Source organism: Eschrichtius robustus, chromosome 5 (genome assembly GCF_028021215.1).
Source record: "Eschrichtius robustus isolate mEscRob2 chromosome 5, mEscRob2.pri, whole genome shotgun sequence".
In the NCBI taxonomy this organism is placed as follows: domain Eukaryota; kingdom Metazoa; phylum Chordata; class Mammalia; order Artiodactyla; family Eschrichtiidae; genus Eschrichtius; species Eschrichtius robustus.
This window is the reverse complement of record NC_090828.1, coordinates 2,779,503-2,798,212: the sequence shown is the minus strand read 5'-3', so window position 1 is coordinate 2,798,212 and position 18,710 is coordinate 2,779,503. Positions and strand designations below refer to the sequence as shown.

Below are 18,710 nucleotides of genomic sequence, written 5' to 3'. Positions count from 1 at the left end.
CGTTATGCTGGGAAGATTGGACACCTCTACTTTCAAGTTAGACAGGGGTCTCCTCCTCTACCGAGATGTGTGTTGGGTGCTTGGGTGTGTCTGTCAGTCAGGGATTGCTCGAGTGTTTGTTTTGTTTTCAGTTTTTTTGGAAATGGTATCTTTCTTCCCCTCATTAATTTTTAGTGATCAGTGTTGGAATATAGAAGCTTTATTGATTTTTGTAAATGTATCTTAAATCTAGCTTGTATTGGATCTTAACCCATAATTGTTCCATTGATGTTTTGATTTTCTAAGCTGATGGTCGTATCATCTGCTTTTCTTTTTTAATAACTCAGGATGTTTGCATCTGAGTTAACCGGTAAGATTGAACTGTAGGGTTCCTTTTATTTGATGTTTAAGAGATTTGGTTATCAGAGAGTTGCCAGCTTTATGACATTAAGGTTTCCTGAGCTGTCGACAAGTTGGTGAACTCTTTCTTCCCTGCCTGCTAGTCGGGCACTGACCTCACCCCGGGTCCTTGCCCAGCAAAGCTGGCGCTGCGCCCTATCCTGCTGCCTTGCTTTAGCGGGTAGCATTAGGGAAAGGGTCCAGCACCTAGGAGGTGTGCGAGACACAGACCCTCTGTGCTCCCGCCGAGGAGAGAAGCCTTGCCTTTACTAGAGAGGGAGGGCATCACGTTTGTTAGACATACTTAGAATCTTAAGGCCATACTAGAATCCCTATAGGATCCAAAAGACATTCTGCATAAGAATATGATAATTTTTGCTTATTCTTAACTAGTGGAGACTAGCAGAGCAAATCACTTTGAGTTAGTGGGTGCATTTTAATTTCATTTGTTCGATAAATATGCAGCATCACAAATTAAGTTTAATACGTATTTTCATTGTGCAATTTCATGTTAGGAAGAAGGGATTCTAGAACCAGTGAAAATAGTCTCTCCCCTGAAAAAGAACGTAACTCTTCCAACAGTAAAGCTGAGAAGGAACACACCGGGAAACAGCTCGGTAAGACTGAGTGAACCCCGGGAGGCTGCGAGGGAGGGTTTGCGACTCGAAACCTTTAGCCGCCTGATGCCTTGCTTCCGTCTGGTCATTAAACAGACGGAGCCCTGTGGGTGGTGCAGAGGAGATGCGCCCTGTTTGCCGCGGGCCCGGGCACCAGAGCACTGTTCTCGGCCCCACGTGCAGCAGGGGCAGGGGGCCTGCGGGTCCCCTTGTCTGAGCCGCAGGGCTGCCCCCGCCGTGCGCGGATTCCCGTCCGTGACTCCGTCACTGGCCGAAATCGTCCATGTGAGCCTTCCTTTCTTAATTCTGCCAATATCTGTGGAGTACCTGCCCTCGTGGAGAGTATGATCTAGAAGGAGAAGACAGATAATAAAGAGAACTCAGGGTGTATACATTCGTGTTCGTTAACCATGAGTCTTTTGAAGGGAGATGAAGCCGAGAGAGGTGGAGGGGGGGCGTAGGCAGGGAGGGCCCCTGAGGAGGGGGTGTCTGGACGGAGTCCACTAGCATCACAGAGCACATGACCTGTGGGTGTCCAGGAATGGCCAGAGGCCCCGAGCTGGGGACAGGCCTGCCTGTTTGAGTGACTGGAAGCCGGGTGGTGAGGCTGGAGCAGAGAGAGGGCAAGTGCCAGGAGAACGGGCTCATGAGCGGGCAGGCTGGGGGCATGGTAGAGTAGGTGGGAGCGAGGTCCCGGGGGTGCCCAGCAGGACAGAGACAGGCTCTGGCTTAGGTTTGAGAAGCGCCCCCGTTAAAACTGCAGGGGCGGGAATGAAGGCCGGAGAGGAGGTAGGTGGTGCTGTGGCGTCCAGGTGAGAGGCCGTGACGGCTGGGACCCAAGGTCACTGCTGCGGAGATCGGTGGGTGGGGTGGGGTAGGCTGCCCTCACGGAAGGGGCGACAGCGCGCCGATGGACTGCACGGCGCCTGTTAGAGAGGAATCCCAGGTGGGGTCAGTCGGGGGGTGTCCGGCACCTCCGCGGTGTCATTTACTGAAGTGGGGAAGGCTTTGGGAGAAGCTGGTTGGCGGATCGGTTCTAGAGGCCTTAAGTTCAAGATGCCTGTGCTGAAACAAGCAGGTGGAGGTGTTGGGACAGCGGGCGGGTGTGTGGGCCTGGGGTTCAGGGGGAGAGCTGGAGAAGCTGACGTTGAAATGAAAAACTTGGGGGTTCCCAGATTAGCGTGCGGGCCTTCATGCAGTAATGGACTCCGGGGAGCGTGGAGCCCAGGATTCGAGGGTCGGAGAGGAGGAGACGGCTCTGGCAGAGGAGACAGAGGCCAGCAAGTTGTGGGGGGGTTGGAGAGCCGGCGCCCTGAAAGCCAGGGGGTTCCGGGAGAGGGAGGGGCTTATCCAGCGCTTCTGAGACGGGTCCCGTGGAGGCTGAGAGTTGACCGTTGAGTTGATGGGACAGTTAGTTGGTGACCTTGGCATAAAGCCTTGTAAATCCCAACCAAAGCAACCAAACGCAAAAACCTTTGCAATAGTTTAATCTGTTGTTAACTGTTTTACGTCAGGAAGAAAGGAGGATGATATTTCAGCTAAAATTTTAGACCCCATAGTGTCTGGATTAAATAATGAACCAGATCAGGAAACTACAACTTCAGAAATAGGTAAGAAAAATATATTCTTTAGTTTAAATTCCTCGCCACTTTGGTATGAAATATTTACATCTCACTGTGGTTATCATTATTCTTTATTTTTCTAACCACTTTAATGTTCATCAGATTTTTTTTCCCACAGTGTACCGAAGAACAGAAATGACTTGATAGTCTGTTTGCTTTAATTTGCTAAGTTTTATGGTAAAGAAGATTAACTCAGCTTTACGTTAACCTTTACGTGCTTTATTATGTGTAACATCTTTGCATCTAAGTCAAAATGCTTTCTTTATCTTACTCCTGGAATTTTGAAAAATGTTGTGGATAGTTAGAGAAATTATCTTTCAATTCTCCGGCGTGCTCTGCTGTGTTGTGTTGAGAAAATGCTCCACAAGAAATATTTTAAAGTGCTTGCTCGGCGCGGCCGGGGAAAGTGTCCCCGTGGCTCCCCTTTTACACTCGAGGCTGGCGTGTGTGCACCTCCTCACCCTGCTGATGCCGTGTGATTAGACGCACGGATCTGGAATTTCGGTGGGGTGATCCAAGACCGTAACTGTATGTAGTCTTCTGGGATGTTTAACTACATTCTTCAGAAATATGGCAATTCTTGAGTGACATTTGAGGGGAAAAATAGTGTAACTCTTGCCCCCAGGGAAAGATAAAAATTTGTCTAGGCTGAACTTGCCTCGGATCTATCTGGTGTTTTAACATTCTGTAACTGTAGCTAGGATAACAATAAGCCCATCTTTCTGTACTCGCGTTCTCCCTTTACTAGTTTTTGCTTTTCTAAGACGGTTGTGTCTGCAAGCCGTCTGCTCCGTCGCGGGCTCAGCAGTGATGGTCTGTGGTTATTCTGTTCCAAGCAGGTCAGCTCTGTGTGGCTTATCTGGGTCTTGAGCAGTGTGGGAGGACCGAATGACCTAAATTGGGACAGAATGAGTTCTTACGGATGAAACTGCTTTTCTCAGGGGCCACGCACGTTGCAATTCAGCTGCGTCTTGTGATGGTTTATTTCATTTCCGCAGGAGCTTTTCTCAGCCACAGGCGGGTCCTGTGGGGGGCAGCACGGGGCAGTCCTGGCACTGCAGGAGAGGGGAGTGGGCAGCGCGAAGCTTGAGGGAGGGCTTGCCCTGTGCAGGCCCTGGATGGCCCTGGTGGGCACACCTCGCATCCAAACCCAAACCTGCGTACCTGCTGGCCTGGAACGAGCCACACAGGTGTGCTCTCTGAGCCAGTGCCTCCTTGTGGGTACACGGGTGTGAGAAGACCTGCCTTGAGGGTAAACGAGGTGATGTTCGTGAAGTGGCCGGCTTGTCACCGACATGTCGTACACCATTCCTTTAGTACCGATCACGTTATGTATAAAGTTTACCGAGAGCCCCGAGTCAGGGTGAGTCAGTGGTGTTCTGAGATGGTAGGATGGATTTAAAATAAATTGGGGTAGTTCTTTAGACGTATGTTAGACTTTATGGATCCTTACAGATCTTTTATCTTTATGGATCCTTACAGATCCTTTATCTGCATGTGTGAAAATAATAAAAGCTCAGTGTTTAAGAAGCACAGAACGTTGCAGCAGGCGAGTCTCAGTTGCGTGCTTTGCGGAGATTAGAAGGAAGCTTGGTGCCACCTGGTGGCCGCCAGCAGAGTCCTGTGCGCTCCGTGTCCCTGGGTGGTCCCCGTGAGCCTCCCTCCCCGCAGACCCTTCCTCCCTTGAGTCCTGTCACTGCACACACCCCGGGTCCCTGTCATCACAGACGTCGTCCTGCACTGGCAGTCATTTTACTTCCGGAATTCAGGGTTTGCCAGCAGTTGTTAGGGCTCTTTAAGTTCCCAGACTGATTGTGGCTTCCAGATCCAGGCCACTGGGTCTGTCCTCCCGGTCCCCTTCCTCTCCTGGCCAGCGCTTCAAACCAGCGCTTGGCCGTGTCGTGCTGACCGCTCCAGGGCCTGGCGGCCTGCGTTATTACCGTTGGGGTGCCCGGGAGAATGGGTGGGCTTGGTGGTTCTCGTTTGCCTTTGCAGGTGGATTGAAGAATCCAACAAGGAATTTATCCATTTCTTTTCAAAACATGAACATCTTCTTCCCCTGCTCACACTGTCACGCAGGCTGTCTGAGGAGACTCGCTCCTTCTACAGCTGTTTGATTGTCTTATGTTTTCCCGGAACCTTACACCATCCATGTCTTCATTTTGCTTGAGTTCGCTCATTTCATTTTGTTTTATTGTTTAGACGTTTTCATTATGAAAAATACAGAAAATACATAGAAAGAACAAAATGATTCGCACCCATGTACCTCTCATGTAGATTCAGTAGTCCTAACATTCTGACATACTTGCTTCATCTGTAGTGACATAGTTTTATGAAATATTTCAGAGTATTTAAAAAATATTTTAATACTTTATCTCTAAATAATTCCATTTAAATACTTCAGCATACACCTCAAAAAAAAAATGTTCCTACATGGTCGTAAAATTATTGTTGCACCCAACAGACTTGTCGTTCCCCAAGAGCTTCTAAAACCCACTCTGCATTCGTATTGTCTCAACGATGTTATTTTTTTAAGAACCAGGATCTAGAACACACTGTATGTTTTTTATTATTCTTTTTGTCTCTTTAACCTCTTTGAATCTGGAATAGCCTCCCTTCCCCCACCTTTCGTTCCAGAACATTGACTTTCTGGAGAGGTGAGGTTGCTTGTCCTGTACGGCGTTCCCTCCTCTGTGTTTGTCTGATTGCTTCCTTGTGGTGTCATTTAACTTACGGCACACACACCCCCCCGCCCCCCCGTATTTCTGTTAGATCTAAAGGCCTGATCAGATTTGGGTTGAAGAGATTGCTTCACCCTCACCCCTACGTAGGGGATGCTGTGCCCTTTACCTTATGTCCTGTCAGGGTGCACTTAATGTCTCTGCATCCCATGATATGATGCTAAGGCTGGTCACTGGGCCAGGCAGGTCCGCCCATTTTAAACCCTGGTTATTTGCATTTACCCTCAGATGTAGTCAGCACCTCTGTGCAGCTGAACTTTGCACAGAGGCCTGGCAGAACGGCAAGCTGCTTGTGCAGTGCTGTGGGCTCTGCGCTGCTTGGTGAGTTTCAGGGAGAGTGGCTGGTGCAGACACCGTGGCCCCAGCCGGTGCCCCCAGCTTTGCGCAGGGGATCTTATTGGGGTGAGAACCCCCTCAAGGTGCGGCACTCCGCCCACGTCCTTACCTGCGGGGCTCAGTAATTGCTGCTAACTCAGACAGCAGATTGTGCTAATGGACTGATTTTTTTTTTTTTTTTGCCAATTCATAGTAATTTTAATTTCTTATGGGTGCGTTATTTTTTTAAAAGCTGTTGCTTGGCAAGCTGGTTAACCTGCCTTCTGATTAAGAATCGATTGTAGTATTATTAGTGAATGATAGTCTGTTTCTATGTTCTTTCTGTTTGTGTGAATTTGGGGTTTAGTAAACCTTACTTAAGAATACCACTAGAAACGTTAAAACAACCATCATAGGCCTCTCAAAAAAGTAAAGAAAGAAAGAGCTTTGAGGAGATAAAATTGTGCAAAGTGTCATTGGTCTCCTCAAGCTATGGACAGAAATAATGCATTTGTAATTTACTTACTGTGCTGGTGGGTTTTGTACCATATAGAAAATATTTGATACTTTCAAATAACATATGACAACTTAAAGTTATTGGGGTGTTTTCTTCTAAAACTGATAATCTACAGCTGCCTAGCTTATACTTATTTTTAGATTTGTTTGTTTTAGAACTTAATGGTATTTCTTGTTGGTCCTATGAGATATCATAAATAATTAACTATAGACTTGAATCAGACTGTTTAAGTCAGCATCGTTTTTGCAGATCAAAAAAAAAATTTCCTCAGAAAATTATATGTTGTCTGTTTTATGTAGTTCCACTACATAAAATCAAGCAGTTCTTTGATAGTTAGTGACAGTTTAATTCTGACATAAACTATTTCTTTGAGTACTTTTAAGAAATTATAAGATCGTGTTTCAGGAAGGGGAACATTTTCCTAATTTTATTTTTGTCTCCTGATCCATTTTAGAGAGTGTGTGGGAGAGTCCTTTAGTAACGGGTCAGGTTTCCTCCCTGGGTCCTGCCACAATTCAAAATCTGTTCCCCCAGCACCGCTCCTTTTGTTTTTACTAGGAAAAATGTTTTATTTCTCAGGTATTTGGTGTTTTTTTCTATTTTTATAAGCATTCGCACATCAGTCAGTAATCAGGAGGCAAGTATTTGGGAGCTTTTGACACGTCTAGGGCTGTGCACGAGGCCAGAAATATTTTTCCTTTTCCTCCTGCTTTCCTGAAGTTGCAACCTATTTGCAGCTTGTGACTCCCAGGCCTGGCTGTCGTGGGGAGATTAGGGGAGACTGGGAGTGTCGGGTGGTCCTGGAAATGGGGGGCCAGGTGCTTTGGCTGTGGGAGCCCAGGCCTCTGCCTGGGCCCCGTGGGCGGGGTCTGCTCACGTCTGGGTGCCCCTTCCCGCTCTCCTGATCCCAGAGCCAGGCCTGGGAGGAGTGTTCTAGGTGCGTTTTCTAGAAGCTGCCCTGGGTCATCCTTGGGAAGCTTGCGGTGGGGAAGCATAGATAAGTAAGGTGCCGCTGATGACCAGTTCCCTCTTAATAACCCACTAAACTGTCTTACATCAGGAACAAAGGAAGCTAATACTCACTCAGCTAGTGTTTCTGATGCGAATTCATCTAGTCTGCAGCGAGAAAGTGCTGAGCCAGAACCAGCAGTAAAGCAGAAAGGTGAGAAGGGGGCCCCTTGTCAACCACTCCTGTCCCGTGAGGGAGACCCAGCACCCCAGATGTGGCGCTGCTTGTGTGGACGCCTCTCATCCCAAGGCCATGGCTGCAACCACAGGTTCCCTGGGTCTTTGACCCCCCCCAGAGAGTCCAGTCCCTTGTTCTCCACACCATCAGGACAGAACGTGGCAAACGGCTCACTTTTGCCTTTTTACAGAAACTAGAAAGCATGTTCTAGTCACTGCCTGATGGCAGCAGACTCTCCTGTGTCCCCAGTGTTCCTTCTGAGATACTGTGGCAGAGCCCGGGGTGTCGGGACGACAGGAACAAGCCTCAGTTGCTGCTGGGGGTCCCAGAGGCCGAGCTGCATCCCCCAGGTTTCAGGTCCAAAGAGGACTTTTAAGCAGCTCAGAGCGCTGTCATGACTGTGACTTTTCTGTCCGTGATGTTCTCTGAGTGTCTTAAGTCCTACCTCAGTGGGGTTCTGCTTTTGGCATAATTTTTCTCAGCAGTAAAAAGAAGTCGTGGTAAAGTCCACGTTCAGCATTTGCTTTTTAAGGCCCTGGAGCTCCTTTGAGCATGGAGGGGTGCACGTGCCCCCTGGCACGTGAGTCGTGCCCCAGTGCCAGGCCTGGTGCAGGGTGTTGGGACCGGGGCAGCAGGGGCACGGCCAGGTGAGGGCCGACGTTTGTCAGTTTGTTCCAGTAGAAAATGTTGGTTGAAGGCCTATACTGTGTGCTAGGCCCTAAGGCAGTGAGTGCATGAGTGGGCAGAAGCCAGTAGGTGCCCTAAGGGGTGCTGGGGGTGGTCTGGGGGGAGGGACTCTGCACCCTCTGGGGGAGGGTCAGGGAGAGCCTTTGGGCAGGGGCAGGGGTGAGAGCTGGGGCCAGTGGCCACGTCAGGGAGCTTCGCAGCAGGAAGCCGATGGCATTTTTACGATGAGTGACTGAGCCCTACTCAGATGGCCTCCACGTGGGCAGCGCAGCGCGTGGTCCAGAGGCGAGAGCGGCCTGGGCTGTGGCGTGGTGGGGAGGGGGGAGCGGCCGAGTCTCGAGGCGCGCAGACACCTGAGGGCAGGCTCCCCGAGCTCAGAGGGGGGCGCGGCTGGCTGTGAGGGTGCGCTCACCTGGGACGAGGGACGAGGGGGACAGAGCGCCTGCACGGGCCGCCTTGGCCCCGGAATCTGGGCAGGAGGTGGAGCCGCAGAGGACCTGGGCATCCGCGAGGACGGGGCGCCCAGGGCCCGGGCCGATCTGTGGGCGGGGCTGCCGTGTGCCCTCACCACCTGGGCATCAGCTCGTGACTCAGCCACCTTTCCGGGACCCACGGCCTGTCCCCAGCGACGCCGAGGGCATGGGCTTTGAAGAGAGTCTGGGACTGTGGCATCGGGGCCCCGGTGGCCCAGCGGCTCTCAGGCTGGTCTCTTTCCCGCGCACCAGGCGACAGGGCAGCGAGGAGGGTGGCTGCGGCCGCTGCGCGTCCTGCTGGGCAGCCCCCGTCACCCCGTCTTCCAGAGGCTCCATCTGGAGCCACGCTCCCCAGGCCTGTCCTCGCCTTGTCCCTCTGTGGGGCGGGACCTCCGGGAGGCTCTGTGTCCCACGCAGATGGGGTCCTGGAGGGCTCCCGGGTCCCCCCGATACCCTGAGCGGGGGCCCCCCCACCCCTAGATCCGCCCTCTTTGGGGCAGCGTTTCTGTGGCTCTGACCACGGCGTCCACAGGCCACCCAAAGCGCTCGAGGTCCCCCCGCCGGCGCACAGCTCCGGGGTCTGAGGGGCGCTTGTCTGTCGCGTCTGTGTGTCCCGAGGGTAAGCTGGGCCCATCCCTGGGGGGCGTCTGTCCAGGCTCTCACCTGAATCCAGGGAGTTTTGGGCCTTCTGCACACGCGTTCATGCATTTTAGGAGTGTAACACAGAGACCTTTCTGGGTCCAGCCACCCCTGCAGTGCTTTACTCGTTGACTGTGGCCGCGTCGGTCACATTTGTCCCCATAAAGCGGCACTTGAAGAGGAAGGGTCCTGGGGGAAGAGTGCCAAGGCAGGCCCGTGTGGGGCAGAGACACTTTCTTCTTATTTAGGAGCCGATGGAGAAACACTCGCTGCTGACTTATGTAAGACGGGCTCTTGTTTGCTTCCATCCAGAGCCTTGAAAATGCCCCAAGGTGTGTTCGCCAGTTCACCCCTGGCTCGTCCCACACACATGGAGTCAGTCCGTCCGTGGCTTCGAGGCTCTGTCACCTTCTCCCTCTTCTGTTTCTTTCATTCATCTCTTTGATGGATACACTTTCTTCTTATCGCTGCTTCCTGTTTTCATGTATAACGTGTTCTGATTCATAGTTTTGTTTGTTCTTTGTCTTTCTCTCTTTGAAAATAAAGCAGTGGCAGTAGGAAACTAGAAAAAAAGCTATGAGGAAATGACCATTTTTTTCCCCAGTAGACATCCAAAATTATTAATTATGTTTTTTTTTTTTTTAAGGTGATTCTCCTAGTGATGCAGGTAAGGAATAGCCTTAAGTAAATCTGTTTGGTATCAACTGTGTACGTGTGTATAGATATTAACATGTACTCTCAGACTTATGTTTTACAAATTGTATAGTGAAAATAGCTTAAGGAAACTACACCAAGTTAAGATTTAATTTTCATATTTTATGAAAATATGTTTCAAAAGAATACATTTCAGAATTTCTTCCTGAGTGTAAACTGTATTTCCAATAATCAAATTCTGATTTTACTGTTTTCTAATGTATAAAGTCCTTTTACTTTAAATAGTAAGAGTAAATTTAATTGTCTTAATATTCTAGTTTGGGCTTATTATTTACTGATTAAATATTTATCAAAATGAACAAAACTTTATTCAGATTATAAAAATAATATGGTACGGAGCCAAAGTAAAAAACCTTAAAAATGTAGAAAAATATGAAGAAGAAAATGAAAAGCACTGACAATCCCCCTGCTCATAACTTGAATGAATGTCCTTCTAGAACCCCACCTATGTTTAGGTAATTATCAGATATGTTACCCTACTCTGTTGATTATACATACATTAACATGATGACTGTTTTATACGAGGGTCTCACAAACCGCAGTTTCCTGAAGTTTCCTAGTGTCTGTCACTGTTGTAAATGCTGACGGGTGAGCGTCTTGACACGAGGTTACACGTGTCCGCTTCTTTCCTTAGCTTGTATTTCCTTTAAGTTCAATTGCTGACTTGATTAACCTACCTTTTGAATTCTGTTTCTTGAGAAGTTAAACCAGTTTGTATTCCCAGGGTTTGAGTGTGCCCGTTTCCCCAAATCTCCCCCCAAATTTAGATATCAAGTGTCTGTTTTAACTTCATCAAAATGATAGATGAAAAAAAGCTCATTTATATTTGCAGTTGTTTGATTGCTGTCTCTTCACATATTTACCAGTTGTTTGTTTCTTTCTTTGTGAACTGCTGGTTGGCTTGCTGTCCGTGCAGAAGGAGACGTTGGACCTTCTGGCCAGGAGAAGTGTGAGGTGCCGGAGAATTCCGAGCTGCCAGGCGAGCTCCCAGCCGCCGTCAGGTACGTGTGCTCTGGTTCCCGCCTGGGCAGCTGCCCTGCTCCTCTCCGTACCTTCCACAGCTCATTTAATGCTTGAGCTTAATTGTGAGGAAGTATGTGTACAAAGAGAGCAAAAACTGCTTAATTTTCTTGTATCTGAGGTGTAACTAACTCACATAGAATGTTTTAGAGATTTAGGGAAATTCGTACTTGAGGCTAAATTATGTCATGGTTTGATTCCTGATAGTTATGTTACTACTTTTTGTACCTTAAAATTAACGAGAATGTAAGATTAAAAGATGGATACTTTTAGACTTGTCAGGTTAATGGAACATTCTTACTATTCTGCAGACTATGTCCTAACTGGCATATTGATGGTGGCCTGGAAATTAGCATTAACATTAACGTGGGTTTTCATCTGTCCACTTTGAAATGTGCAAGTGTTTTGTATCCCTTTTTAGGAGGATACCTCGGCCCGGGAGCGCACGGCCCGCGCCTCCCCGGGTCAGGCGGCAGGAGAGTGCGGAGGTGCTGACGTCGGACAGGTGAGGCCCTGGCATTCGCGTTGGCACCAAGGGGCAGGGCTTCCCTGGCGCTGGTGGGACAGGGATGGGCGAGGATCGTGCGTGTGCTGAGAGGCGGGGGCGGAGCGGGCAGCAGACGGTGCAGGGAGCACTTGCTGTTGAGTAAAAGAGAACCCGGGGTAGACCGTGACCTCAAACCTCGTGCCTGCCACACACTTCAGATAGAAGTGAGGGAAATCACAGGTGTTCGTGCTCGTACGGTTATGTCTTTACAGTTACGGGGAAAGTGGATTGCCCCCATCTCTAGATAGAGGATTTTCTAAGCATAAAAACAATTAGGGGAAAAATAGGATAAAAAAATTTAAAGGCTTAATTGCACAAAAATTAAAAAACAAAGGGTGGTCAGAAAGTCATGAGCAGTATAAAGACAAGCCTCAGGCAGGGCTTATACATTTTACAAATCTACCTGTGGATCCAGTACAGGAAATCAAAACAAAAAACTAGGAAGATGAAAACAGGCTGGTCGGAGTGGGCTTCAGATGGAACGGGAGGCGGGGCCTGGAGGCGGCGTAGCCGTGTCTTACGTGTGGTTGCCGGGGAAGCGGAGGGATGTGCAACGTCAAGGGAAGTTAGGGGTCTCTGTTTTTAAGACGAGACGGCTCGCACATTTTTCTGGTGCGGGGGATGGTCCAGTGGAGAGGGGGAGGCTGGAGATGCCGGCGTTGCGGGGTGGGGAGAGGGGATTGTGGGAACAGAGCCCCAGGGTGGGCCAGGACGTGTGGAGGGAATGGCCTCAGAGAAGGCCGGGAGCTGGCGGGTGGGTGAGATCCCGGGAGGTGAGACCCTGGCTCTTCGTCTTTCTCCTGAGCCAACAGCGAGTCTGGGGGAGGAGGAGCAGGGCTCAGAGGGGAGAGGACGCGGTGGACAGCGTCCTCCACGAGAGGGGCTGGTGAACGGACGAGGGCAGAGGTCCTCATCCGGGGGCCGCCCCAGCCCAGGGCCACGTCTGGGGACGTTTTGTAGCATCGTGACTGGGGAGGAGGTGGAGGGGAGGCCCTTGGCATCTCGTTGGGGCTTGGAGCCAAGGATGCTGCTGAACATCCTGCGGAGGGCAGGCAGCCCCAGCCCAGAGGTCTGTGGGGTCCCTCCCAGGGCACGTGGGGTGAAGTGATGGGTCAGCATCCCTTGGACGTTGTTCTCCAGCCGGAGTTGGGAAGATGGGTGGGGGTGGTCACAGTGTGGGTGCCTGGATTTGCGGTTAAGCATTTGCTGTCAGTGGCAGTGACAAGGCATCACCCTGGGAGTGTGGCTAAGAGACGGATGCGGGAGAATCTGGGGACCCTAGAGCCCAGGGACTAGGAAGGATCATTTCTCAGCCCTTGAAATCCTCAAGAGTGAAGCCAGGAGCCTGGAGTGCAGGGGTGAGGCCTGGGGTTGGCAGGTGGCGGCACTCATAATGGGGTTCAGGGCGAGACTCTGATTCTCGGGGAATCTCTGACAACGTGAGATTCAGAGTTGGGAGATTTTAGGGAGAAAGATCTGGAAGCCTCCATAAGCACAAGGAAAACCTTGACCCTCCTCGGGACCTGGCGGTCGGAGGCCAGAAGGAGGAAGGCCTCGCAGGGCAGGCACGTGGCGGCAGCATTCGGGGACGAGGGTGAGGATGGAGAGGGTTTGCTGAGGGGAAGGATGCGGGGGAGGGTTTCAGGAGTTGGAAGTGGTGGGATGTAGGCCGACGGGGTGTGCAGAGGGTGTGGAAGACCAAGGACGAGACAAGGTCGGTCCTGGTAGGGCAGGACGGGCAGCTGGGAGTGTCTGAGGACCCTGAGGATGGAGCCGAAGGTGTTATTGGGAGGCGGGTGTTGCGTTGAGAGCTCACACCCGAGTGCAGGGACTCCTTCCGGACCTCCCATCCCACTGAAGGGTGTGTATGCACGCGTGTGTACGTGTGCTGGAGAGATAGTGGCAGGGGGTGAAGGGTATTCGTTGAAGCGTGACTGTGTCAGGTTGGTAGGGAAGAAATGAGGGCAGGAGGGGCTGGTGGGGAGCCATGGAGCGTTTGAGTCTGGGGGCTGTGGTCCAAGTGCAGGCGCAGCAGAAGTCAGTGCCTAAGCAGCAGGCAGCTGGCGGTGGTCTGCAGCAGGGTGACAGTAGGCGGGGCAGTTCCGGCGGTGGCCACTGGAGGCAGGAGAGAGCCCTTGGATGGAGGCGGTTACCAGGGAGACCAGGTCAGGAGCCCGTGGACATCGGACTGGTCCAGAATGATGGCAGGCCCTCGGGGAGAGGAGGTGTGTAAGTGAGGGTGCTGGGCGGGGGCGTAGGTCAGGGACAGCGCCCAGCAGCCAAATGAGGGGCCTCGAGGAGGCTGCTGTGTTCCTGCGAGAGGCCAAGGAGCGGGGGTCTGGGGCGGCGCTGGCCAGCAGGGCCACCAGTGCCACCCCTGCCCTGAGGTTTGCGACTTGGGAGACTGGGCCTCGCCTGGAGAGGGGCTGCAGGCCCAGGGCTGGTGCCGCAGCGAGCCCAGCTGGGAAGAGGGCATGGCGCTGGGCGGGGCGGCACAGGGGGGCGGGGCCTGGCGGCTTTCCCCAGACTTCACGTTTGCAGACTGTGTCTCAGCTCCGGCCTCCTCTCAGGGAACCTCAGACGCAGTTCCAGACGCTGGGATTGATGAGGACGTGTGACCTGGAGAAAGTTTCTGATTTTATCTAATTTCTTTTCATTTAGGACAGGAAGTGGTAAAACCATCTCAAATGTGATCGTGGAGTCACAGAATTCTGACAATGAGGACGACGATCAGTTTGTGGTGGAGGCGGCCCCCCAGCTCTCTGAGGTGTCAGAGCTTGAAATGGTTGGTCAGCCGCAGCGTGTGTGTTACAGTCACACTCAGACAGCACTGGAGTTAATTCTCCACTTTGAGATTTGTGTAGACAGAATTTTCCTCCAGCGTTTCAGTTAGTTCTCTGCCATCTTTAATTTTGTCACCTCTGCTGAGATGCATGCAGGCATGAGTTTGAGATCCCAACAAATCCGAATCTCCTTTTCTTCTCCTTCCTTTCCTGCTCAGGTACAAGCGGTGGAATTAGAAGATGAGAAGCACGGTGAGTCGTGGGGTTGTGTGTGCACACGTGTGTCTGCTCCGTGTGTTTTGAAAGGATCTGGTGAAATGAGTTTTGCCTGCCAGGGTTTGGTCAGGGGTCTGAGTAGCAGTAGATAGGATGCCGTGGGCAGGGATGCCTCCTCCGTGTGTGGTTTATTCTGGGAGGCGATGGAAGCTACTGGGGGAGGGGCGTGGCCAGGACCCCGGAGGGCAGCCTTAGGCAGTTGTGGGGATGACGACATCACTTCTTTTCTGCACGGTTAGACTGTGGGATTGGATGACCCCTGAAGTCCTTCCCAGGTCCGACAGTTCTGTCATATTGTTTTCTTCCCAAGCACAATGTCTTCTTTGATTTCAAACATTTATAGAAGCAGAGAGAATAGTCTCGTGAACCCCTGACTGTCGTGCAGCTTTTGCGGTGAGCGGTCATCTGGTCTTATCTCAGTCTCCACCGACTGCTTTCAAGCCCTGGAGAGCATCGTTTCTGCCATAAACATGTTCTTTTTAAAAAAGCATAACCATAACTCCATTATTATATATAAAAAAAGCAGTCATTCCTTAATATCATCAAATGCCTGTTTTTTTTTCCAGTTGTTTTGTGTGTTTTTTTTCTTGTTTGTGTGAGTCAGAATCCTAATAAGGTCCCTGTGTTTGCAGCTGGTGGATCTAACTCTGAATCCTCTCTTAGCCTGTAGGTCCCCTCCCACCCCATCCCCCTTGTAATTTATTTGTTGAAGAGGCTGGTCGGTTGTCCAGCAGAGTTCCTCACAGTTGGGTGTTGCTTGTCACACCCCAGTGTTGTGGGTTTCTTCCATGTTCTTCGGTTCCTGTAAACTGGTTCTAGAGACTCGGTCAGATTCAGGTTTTTTGAGCAAGAACACTTGACAGGTGGTGTTGGTTCTTCATCACACCTGCCCGTCTCTGTGCTTGGAGGTCGGTCTCAGTCCGTTGTTTCATGAGGGTTGCGGGGACGGTGACCGTTCTCATCCCGCCCCCTCCCCACTCCAGCACGTTTTGGTTGGCAATCTCCACACTGTGAGGCTTTCCCTCTGCAGGAATTTGCCGCTCCGAGGCCCAGCTTCGTGCTTCCCCTTTATTGATCAGTTTTCTTGATAGTGCATTTGTCTCCCGGCACCTTCAGGGGTGACTAATGAGGGCTTTGGTGGTGGTGGTGGTGTTCTTTTTTTTTAAAATTTTTATTGGAGTAGCTGATTTACAAAAATATGGAACGAATTTGCATGTCATCCTTGCACAAGTGTCATGCTAATCTTCTCTGTATCGTTCCAATTTTAGTATATGTGCTGCCGAAGCAAGCGCTTGATGTCTGTATGATGTCATGGTTTTTAACACACTTGACGTGTTCCATTTCAGTCCATCTCAGTTTTCTCCTTGATGTTCTGTTGTCCAGTGTTTGACCGTGGGGGCCTTTTGACGCGTCCCAGTGGACTTTGTAGCTTCCTTGTTTATGGTAGGACAGAAGTTTCAGGCTCGTTTCGTGTATTTCCTGCCCTGTGTCTCTAAGGGGCCTGGCTGCAGTTTGCTTCTGGGTTGGTCATTGTTTCTGGGGGTTTTCTAATTTTTTTTGTAGGAAAGTATATCCTGAGTTTGTACTGGTATTTCCAACTTAGATTTATGATTGCAGGGTTCTTCCTAAGTTCTTTGATTTTTGCAGGTACGTTCCTGTCTCGTGCCCCAAAATCCTGGCTCCCAGCAGCAGTAGCTGTTTGTTTCTTTACCCTACATTGTGCACTCACGGCAATTTAGAGCAACGCCACTGGTGGTTAACGACAACGTGATTGCTGGAAACACCTTAGGATCGTTTTTGGCAGATCTGCTTGCCCTTTTGTTCTTAGTGCATATCCCATGAGGGATGTACGACCAGTTCTTCTCTGTTCGGTTATGCTTGCCAACATGATACTGTTATGTTTATTTATTTATTTATAAAACATTAAGAAACAAAAGCAAAAAAACCAAACTGAAAAAGTCACCATCACTTCTGTCCTCAAGGAGCAATTCGGAGGGACTCTTTGACGATATTTGCTTCATGGTCCCTCAGAACTGGAAAACAGGAGGCATTTGCTCCTGTGGGTTTTCTCTGATGTACCTCCAGGGCCTTAGGGCTCTGGTTGCAAGGCATGATGGGAGAAGGTGGACGTGGTGATAAGTGTGTTTGGCCTGCAGAGCTGTAACAGGGGGTGGGGCGGGAACAGGGCCGAGGGGGAGGAGGCAGGTCTGATTTCAGGGTTTCGGATGAACCTCTTCCTCCTCGGGTCTCAGTCCTGCGGAGCGTGGATTGTGGTACGGCTCCAGCTTCGGATTCAGTGGAGACACGATTTCAGATATGAGCTGACAGTTCATGATGCTTCAGGGTTTCGACACTGTTATGTTTATAGTTTCAGTTTGCTTTCAACTTCTAGACTTTGAAAGTTTTGATTTCATTTTGTTTTACTTATGTAAAATATTCCCTTATGTAAAACATTCATATGGTTCCAAGGTCAAATGTACCAAACAAGATATATTCAAATGGTTTTTCATATGATATTTAACCCGCGAGCCATCCTTTTTTAAAAAAAAAAAAGTTGATGACTTGTCCCAATATCAAAAAAGTATTTGTACTTAGTCTACAATAGGCTGAGAGAATTGCTTTGATCTTTTATCATATAATGATTATCTGAAGTTGCTTCAGTATAGAAAGGGAAAGAATAAGAACTTAGTATTCCTCCTCACCCCCAGCCCCCCACCCCTTCAGAACAGGATAGCTTCTTAGGGCAGAGAATCACTTTAACATAAAACCACTGGTTTTCAACAGGAGGACTTGTCAAAAAAATTTTGGAGACTAAGAAAGACTATGAGAAGTTGCAGCAGTCACCCAAGCCTGGAGAGAAGGTAACAAAATGATTATTGTAAACAGTGGCATTTTAGCAGTCTGTTTCACACATGTACATTTAAAAATTAGAAGCATCTTTCAAATGTTGTGATTATCAGTAATGTCTGTTTACGTCTTTACGAGCCTCTTCCCAGCTCCCCCACCCTCCAGTTGGGAGGATAGAAGATTTGGGGCTTTTGGGGTGCGACGTTGCTTCCCTGGACCCACATCCAGTCCCGTCCCGGGTGGGGCAGTGGCCTTGCTTGGGAGCTCAGGAGTCAGGGTCCAAGGCCTGTTCTGCTCTGACCCCATGTTGACCCCTTCCTGCCTGGTGCATCCCTTCTCCCTGCGCAGAACGGACAGGCTGTCCGCATGGCCCTGGCTGATGACGAAGGAAGAGTCGGGGCAAGTTTTCAGGGCTGGCTTTTAAATACACGTGCTATTTGTATCCGGCCTCCAGCCGTCTCCCTTACAGGTGTGTGATGTGGCCTTTGTTGGAACCCACGGCCTCGTACCAGCCACTGACTGCCCTTGGGCGCGTGACCTGGGGTGAATACCTGCAGGCCGGGTAGTGTGCCTCAAATGCCACGGTGAGGTTTCCGTTATCGCGCCTTAAAAAAATAAGAATAAATCTTCCTTTTGGGGTTTTTTAACAGAAGTTTCTTGGTTAGTTAGCTTTATCAGCAGCCAACAGTTCCAGTAAGTTTTGCATACACACTCCCACAGACACCTTTCTTTCCTTCCAGTTGAATGAACGGTTATTTGTTTTAGATAATTTTGCTTAAAATGTCCTGGTTTGGCATGCAGATACGGCCTGCAGGATTCATAGCTACTGAGGAGAGCCGCACGGTAGAGCCCACCGTTAGAGGGAGCCCTTTACAGCAGTAACGGGAGAGTAGCGTAGCCCGAGTTCTGCCGGCAACAGCACCGCCAGCTCTTCTGAAAGGAGAAAAACTCTTTCTGCCATTTATTGTCTATTGCTGTGGAATTTTAATAGGTCATAGTCCTTTTCATAGGCCTGAGGACTTGTCCCGGTGTCCCTGGCAGTGTTTCTACAACCCTCTCGGAAACCTCCAGTGTGGGCCTCGGGCTGTTCCTGTAGGTAACCTTTGAAGCTTCAGTTGGTTTAAATTTTAATAGCTATGTTTTTCTGCAAAGCACTCTAGGCCTGTGTTTCAGTTTCCTCTGAAGAGTAAATTTCAGATTAGTAGATCTTCTGACTTCAGAAGATAAAAGGGAAAAAATTCCCTTGTTCGGTGAACCTTTGCTGCTTTAAAGAAGTACAGTTAATGAGTGTTCTAAAGTCAGGGGCGATGTGTATTACAGTTGAGTGGGAAAAGTCAGCAAGTTTCTC

The 18,710-nt window shown here is 49.9% G+C and overlaps 1 protein-coding gene and 1 pseudogene across 7 annotated transcripts in view; one reads left to right on the top strand and one right to left on the bottom strand.

Annotated features, from left to right (window-relative positions):
* Positions 1 to 18,710, top strand: part of TRAF3IP1 (TRAF3 interacting protein 1) — a 64,124-nt gene that overhangs the window by 12,441 nt on the left and 32,973 nt on the right. The window contains exons 8-16 of one of the 7 annotated variants that reach the window (XM_068544119.1): positions 894 to 995; positions 2,510 to 2,605; positions 7,251 to 7,352; positions 9,822 to 9,842; positions 10,806 to 10,890; positions 11,331 to 11,414; positions 14,118 to 14,223; positions 14,458 to 14,491; positions 17,300 to 17,376. In XM_068544119.1, coding sequence (XP_068400220.1) covers positions 894 to 995; positions 2,510 to 2,605; positions 7,251 to 7,352; positions 9,822 to 9,842; positions 10,806 to 10,890; positions 11,331 to 11,414; positions 14,118 to 14,223; positions 14,458 to 14,491; positions 17,300 to 17,376 — 707 coding nt within the window. Of the gene's footprint in view, positions 1 to 893; positions 996 to 2,509; positions 2,606 to 7,250; positions 7,353 to 9,821; positions 9,843 to 10,805; positions 10,891 to 11,330; positions 11,415 to 14,117; positions 14,242 to 14,457; positions 14,492 to 17,299; positions 17,377 to 18,710 lie in introns of all 7 variants that reach the window. The other 6 variants (XM_068544118.1, XM_068544120.1, XM_068544121.1 and 3 more) reach the window with 6 other exon arrangements.
* LOC137765585 (U6 spliceosomal RNA) lies at positions 15,708 to 15,807 on the bottom strand (annotated as a pseudogene).